The sequence below is a fragment of the Molossus molossus genome, unplaced genomic scaffold (genome assembly GCF_014108415.1).
Source record: "Molossus molossus isolate mMolMol1 unplaced genomic scaffold, mMolMol1.p scaffold_m16_p_7, whole genome shotgun sequence".
NCBI lineage: Eukaryota > Metazoa > Chordata > Mammalia > Chiroptera > Molossidae > Molossus > Molossus molossus.
In genome coordinates, this window is record NW_023425401.1 from 16,901,286 (window position 1) to 16,907,267 (window position 5,982).

The following is a 5,982-nucleotide window of genomic DNA, read 5'->3' on the forward strand; positions in this document are numbered from 1 at the left end:
TTCTTTTAAAACATGTATAAGTTAGCAATTTATCTGAGGTAAGCCTATACAGTCCAAGAAATGATCTGACTCTGAAATGAGGGTAATTCAAGCTGTATTACCATTTTATGCTTTTGTTGTTTCTCTTTTCAAAATGAACACAAAATATTTCAAGTGGCACTTCATATAAATATAAATATCATTTATATAAATTAACTCATATCACATATTTAAATATCAATAAATTAAAAATAATTAAAATAGTGTCCTAACGCGCATACTTTTAGTTCTTCATAGAGAACAACATAAGTTATGTGCCCAGTGGACAGCTTTCTGACCAGAGAAAGGAATGTCCATGAGGTGCACCCATCCCAGACGCCCAGGCTACACCCGAACAGCCCTCTGGGCGAACTGCAGGAAGTCCTCGAAGCTGCGCAGGATGAGGTGGGCCGTCCTGGTCTTCAGCCACTCTTTCTGCGACTGCATCTTCTCCAGCAGGCCAGCGCTTGCGGTTGGGTCTGGGGTGGCTTCTTCAACTGGATTCTTTAACTGGAGGAAAAAGAAAACAAAAAGAATTGTTTAAATATTGAACGAATCCCTTTCAGTGCAAGGATGCTCTGGGCTGGGGGAAGATGTTCAAATTTGGGGTGAAGGAGACTGAGGCCACCTGCCCTGATTTGCCCAAATAGGGTGAGGTGCTTTTCTTCCGAGCCCACCCTTTCATATCAACTGAAGTCTAAGCATTTCTTTGCTGGTCTGTCTCCTTTAGATCATAAGCATCCTGAGGGCAGCCACAGTATCTTATTTGTCCTCTGTTGTCCTAACTAGTGCCTGGCACATAGTTGGAATTCAATAGCTAAATGAGGAACCTACAGTTAGAAGCATTTCAATGGGTTCTTGAGTGGCCTCTGACTCTAATATTTTCCTCTGGTTTCTCTCTCACTCATCTGTTCGGCGTCTGTTGAGAGCCCCCTGCTCTAGCGGAGAAGGAGGACTGGGAGACACCTTTCCGTAGACCCACTGGCATGGGACACCTCCAAGAGTGGTCCTGAGCACGGAGCATCACCTGGAGCTTGCTAGAAATGCAAATCTCAGGTCTCACCCCAGACCTGCTGAGTCAAACTCTGCGTTGGAACCAGACCCCCAGGACATTCGTGTGCCCATTCAAGTGGGAGATGCCCCAGTTTAAGGCAAACAGCTAGAAAAAGCAGAGGTGGGATTAGCACCCATGGCTTTCTCCACCCAGGGCCCTGACTGGATTTTGTTTGGCTCATCCACACACTGTGCCATCAAGTCTCCATTATGTCGCATTTGAATGGCCAGCTGGTAGTACCACAGACCTGTATCTGCTCTTCCAGCCTCTAGCCATTTCTCTGAATGAGCTCTTCTGGCAAAAAGTTGGAAAAAGGGGTTGAAACTACCATAATGACAAGAATGTCACTTGGCAATAATCAAAATATTATAATAATTTTGTACTCTCTATTCTTTGTTGTTATGGATCACTGAGCAGGGTTTGTATGCTTCCTTCTGCCTCTACAGATACTTATTTTTATTATTTCTTAAGCTATTAGACGCTGATGTTACAATCCACCTCATTTAACATAGTTTTAAACATAGTTATTAATGTCTTTGCAGAAGAGAGAGAGAGAGAATAAAGCTTTAACTGTCAGGAAATGCTTCTCAGATCTTTCCTCTACGTGCAGACATCTCTTTAATTTGCTTTGCATTCCTGAGCTGTCTGGGCTGCTTTCTTTGAGACTGTCTTCCTCACACCGTGAGGAGACGGGATGACACTCACCTTTTGGTTCAGGATCTTGACCAGGATTTTGGTTCTGGTCTGCATGGCCTTGGCATTTCCCTCGAACGTGTTCTGGAGGTACTTCAGGTACACCTGGAACTCCTGAAGACCGGCGGTGAGTCTCATCAAGCAGGTCTCCTAAGAGGAAAGATGGTGGGAACATCGATTATTGCCAGGAAGACATAGCTGATTTTAAAAGTTAAAATTGCGATAATTCAACAACTTTTCCTTCTAACCACGCCCTATTTTCCCCTCCCTGGGAACTTCAAGTACTTCTCAGGCATCAGCTCCCCTATTTGAAGTATCCGGCCAGTCGGAGACACCACTGATCAATTTGCCCAGAGCCCAAGGGCGAGGAGCCCTCTGACCCTCCCGTCAGTGCTTGTCGCCCTGGCTGCCCTCCTGCCCTTGCCCATGCTGGGCTACACGTTTCTGTGGAATAACCAGAAGTCAGCACAGGCTGTCTCACTGCCGGGAAGGAGAACGGCGTGGAGAACGACCTCAGCAGGGAGGACAGTGCGAAGGGTAGCCAAGGAGGAGAAAAGTCACTGAACCACCACCTCGCGTAGGGCAAACGCGCTAAACCCGCTGGGGTTGAGTCCCAGGGCAGGCAGGCCACCTCCGACCGGGCCGCTCCAAAGGAAGTTGCCTTCACAGAGATTCCAGTCAGCTGCCTCATGCAGTCGACAGGATGTTCTTCACATCTGCCGCCTGCTTTGTTGCCTGCCTGGTCTACGTGCACGCAGACCCCGCATGCAAGGTGCAGACCCCGACTCAGGACTGGCTAACGATGGACGTGATGTGTGGGTACCTGATTGAATCCAGAATGGAAGCACCCATCTTTTTTTGTCAGTTTTGGAAGGTTCAGGTTGTTTTCTGTCAGCGCCTCCTTGCTGTTTTTACACGATTCATCGTTGTCACACATCTGGGAAGAAATGCCACAAGTTATCATACAAGTGCCCCTCACGCAAACGCCACTAGAGGGCCTGTTCATGTTCCACCGTGGCCAGGAAGTTTTTGTAAGAAAAATGAAGTCCCAGCCCATTAGCATCCAGGCAAGCGAGATCTAGTGGAGGGTGGGCACACCTGGGTTCAAGTCCAGGCTCACCTGGACTTCAGGCTTGTTACCCACCCCAGTCTCAGGGTCCCTGTCTCCAAACGGAGGTAACAAAACATCTCCTTATAAGTTTGTTGTGATGAGATAATATTTATAAAAAGCGCCTGGCACATAGTAGGTACTTAATACACTTTGATGATAATTGGGTGAATAGAAATTGAACCACAGAATGTTCCATTGGGAAGGAACTGTGAGATCACCTAGTCCGATCCCAGGTTTTACAGGTGGGGCCCAGAATTGGTAGGAAATTTGCCCAAGATCACAAAGCTGGTTCAGCAGAACCAGAGCTGGATTTGGGCTGTTCCAATCCCCTTTCCTGTGTTTCTTCCTTTCTACAAAACAGAGCCCAACTACCTTGCATTTAAAGCTTGGGAGCTGCTTTAACCTCCCTATGATTTTGCCTCGTCAGTGGGCTATCAGGTTTGCATTGTATAAGCTGGGGTGACTTTCGGAGTCCCTAACTACCAAGTTTGTATAACCTAAAAGTACTGTGACTGTCCTGAAAAGCTGGACATTCATTTCAGGTGCCACTTTTCCAATCCTCCCAAAGTCCAGGGGATACACACACATACACAAAAGATCGACAGACCTCATTTTTCGGTTAGGGAAAAGGGAGTCCCGAGAAACAGTGCCCCTTAGCTTATGTCAAGCATGGAGCTGGGAATGGGCCAGAGTGTGAAGATTCCAGCCCCATCTGCATTTCCCAGGAGGGAAAGGAATTCCCTGGGACCAGCAGCAGAGAAGAAATACAGATGATAGTCTGCTTCTTCAGCTCCAAATCTAAACTGCCCCAGAAGAACCCAGCTAGGACCTCCCAGTGCAGGCGCCCCCGCCTCCATCCAGGGGCCGGAGAGGGGAGCCCACGCAGGTCTCTGCTCACCCTCTACGGGGCTCACCCACCTTATTTTTCACTTCAGAGATTTCGAAGAGGATGGACTGAATGAGTTTTTCAGTTTGTTCTGAAGAGGTGAGTGCTGATCTATTTGAGACGGTATCATCTTTGGAATCTTCTCCCAGGGGAGCCGGGGTAGGGAAAGCAGTTGCCATCACCAGGAGCAGCCCCAGGGAGAAGGCAACTGGACTGAAGGTGTCTGCGCCGGAGGGAAGGGAGAGCAGCAGTGAGCAGACGCCGCTGGGGAAGCTGTGCCTCGGGCTGCTGGCCGCCCGCCAGCCCTCAGCGCACACCCAGTCTCACCCGGCCAGGGATTTCCTTCACTTACTTGTGCAGAGGGAGTTCATAGCCGGTTCCTGGAGGGAGGTGGAGCTCTCTTTTCTTCCTGGTGGGCTCGAGGACAGAATGAGCCTCAGACATCCTCAGTCTCATATTTATTGGGGCTTGAGACTCTAATATTGAGACTCATGGGAAAATCCCACATTTGATAAATCTTCGTTGGAGGGTGGGGGTGGGGCTAGAGTGGGTGGGGCTGATTGGAAACCTTATTAAGATTGTGCAATGTGACGTCCTTGAGCATCACAAGGATCATAACCAGGGGGAAATGTGCCGCTGAGGTCATTACCAAGGAGCCCGAAGAAGCAAGATCACTCTTCCTCTACTTTCTTTTTCCTTTTTTTTGTGACTCAGCACTTTGGCATGAGTTGAGAAGGAAAAATCTAAAGTCATCCACAAAATCTGATGGGGGTTAGAAAAGCTAAGGCTGACTATGATTAAAAAAAAACAGAACACAAAAAAACAAACAGAAAAAACCAACTTCAATGATCACCAGATCAACAGGCTAGGATTTAGTTTTCCAGTTTTTTCATATTTGTAGAATCCTAATAGGTTCTGACCTGAGTTTCCTCAGACCCCCACAGCCCACCAGCCTGGGGTTACACACAGGATGATACCCCAAGCCACCTGCAGTACTCTTCGTTCCTGGCCCTCACCATGGCCAGCTGTTGAGACATGCCACCTGCCCCCACATCTCACGCAGCTAATCTCCGGGAGTCTCCAGGTGCAGTGCGCGCTGACTACAGAAATGACTCCTTTTTGCCCCCATGTGGCACTGACCAGTTTCCTCCTCACCTGCTCCAGCTCTCTGCGGCCAGGTCAGCTGCAACACTGCTCTCTCCCAAGTGGCCCCTTGGGGACCCGCTGGTGAAGACTGTGATCTCTATGCCAAGAGGGTTGTCTTCAGCTGCTGTGCTGTCCCCGCTGCTGGCAATGGGGTGATCCTGCTCCTGCAGAGGAGCCCTGAGGAGCCTGGTGGGTGCTGGGTCTGCTAGAGCCCTCAAGTTCCTGACGCCCACTTATTTCAGGGCAAAAGTGGGGAGAATGCTACTCACCTCTTTGATGGGATGTCAAAGGAGGACCTTGTGGCATTTTCTGGAGCTTGTGTTCATAGCTCCCTCCTGTTGTATGACTTGATTCGAGTCCACAGGCGGCTGGGAAGGAATCTAACACAGACTCGGCTCTAGGCTCTGATCACGGTTCTCCTCCAGTGCCCCAGCCCTTCTTATTGGCCGAGCTTGAACAGGCTCCCTCAGCTTACGATGACGATGTGTCTTGCAGGTGAGTCCTTGGTCTCATGCAAATAGGCTCATGACCAGGCTGCCCCACCAGTCTCCCAGACACCCAGACAGCTCAGAATATTGGCTCCAGGCTACAACTAGGACCCTTGTAGAGCACCAAAAACAAAACAAAACAAAAACAAAAACGAAAAAAAAAAAAAACCCACCCCAAATTATTTACAAAACAGTGTTATCAAAGAGGAACTCGTCAAGATTACTAAAACAAGGACCTCTGCTATGGTATTTAAATCGATTTACTCAAGTTTTGTTTTGTGCACAACACTGGAGGGCCCACCTGTTGGAGAAAGTGAGGTCATCCATTCTTTCACTGACTTTCTACACCGAGGCGGGTCCTGCGTGGCCACGGCAGGGGTGTCAGTTTGAAAACGAAAATGGGAGAGGATGGTTGAATGGTTTCCTTTTTAGTGCTCTTGGGTCTTGAGCAAATCAGACACCCCCAGCTGAGTCCTCTGTCCTACACCAAACGAAGCCACCATCCTGGCTCCCCTGTGATGCAGGTGACAGGCCTGTAGTGTGGGATTGCTTTTCTTCTCACATGTCTGTGCTTTAGAAAATACGA

The 5,982-nt window shown here is 48.7% G+C and overlaps 1 protein-coding gene across 2 annotated transcripts; it reads right to left on the reverse strand.

Annotated features, from left to right (window-relative positions):
* Positions 1 to 363: 363 nt before the first annotated feature.
* Positions 364 to 5,214, reverse strand: IL6 (interleukin 6). 2 transcript variants are annotated; one of them, XM_036247548.1, is made up of 5 exons: positions 5,178 to 5,214; positions 3,795 to 3,985; positions 2,589 to 2,702; positions 1,778 to 1,915; positions 364 to 528 (listed from the first exon to the last, which is right to left on the reverse strand). In XM_036247548.1, exons 1-5 carry the CDS (start codon positions 5,212 to 5,214, stop codon positions 364 to 366), a joined length of 645 nt encoding a protein of 214 aa, XP_036103441.1. The 2 variants fall into 2 exon arrangements, with proteins under 2 accessions (XP_036103441.1, XP_036103442.1); XM_036247549.1 differs by lacking the exon at positions 5,178 to 5,214 and adding an exon at positions 4,115 to 4,133.
* Between the last annotated feature and the right edge of the window lie 768 nt (positions 5,215 to 5,982).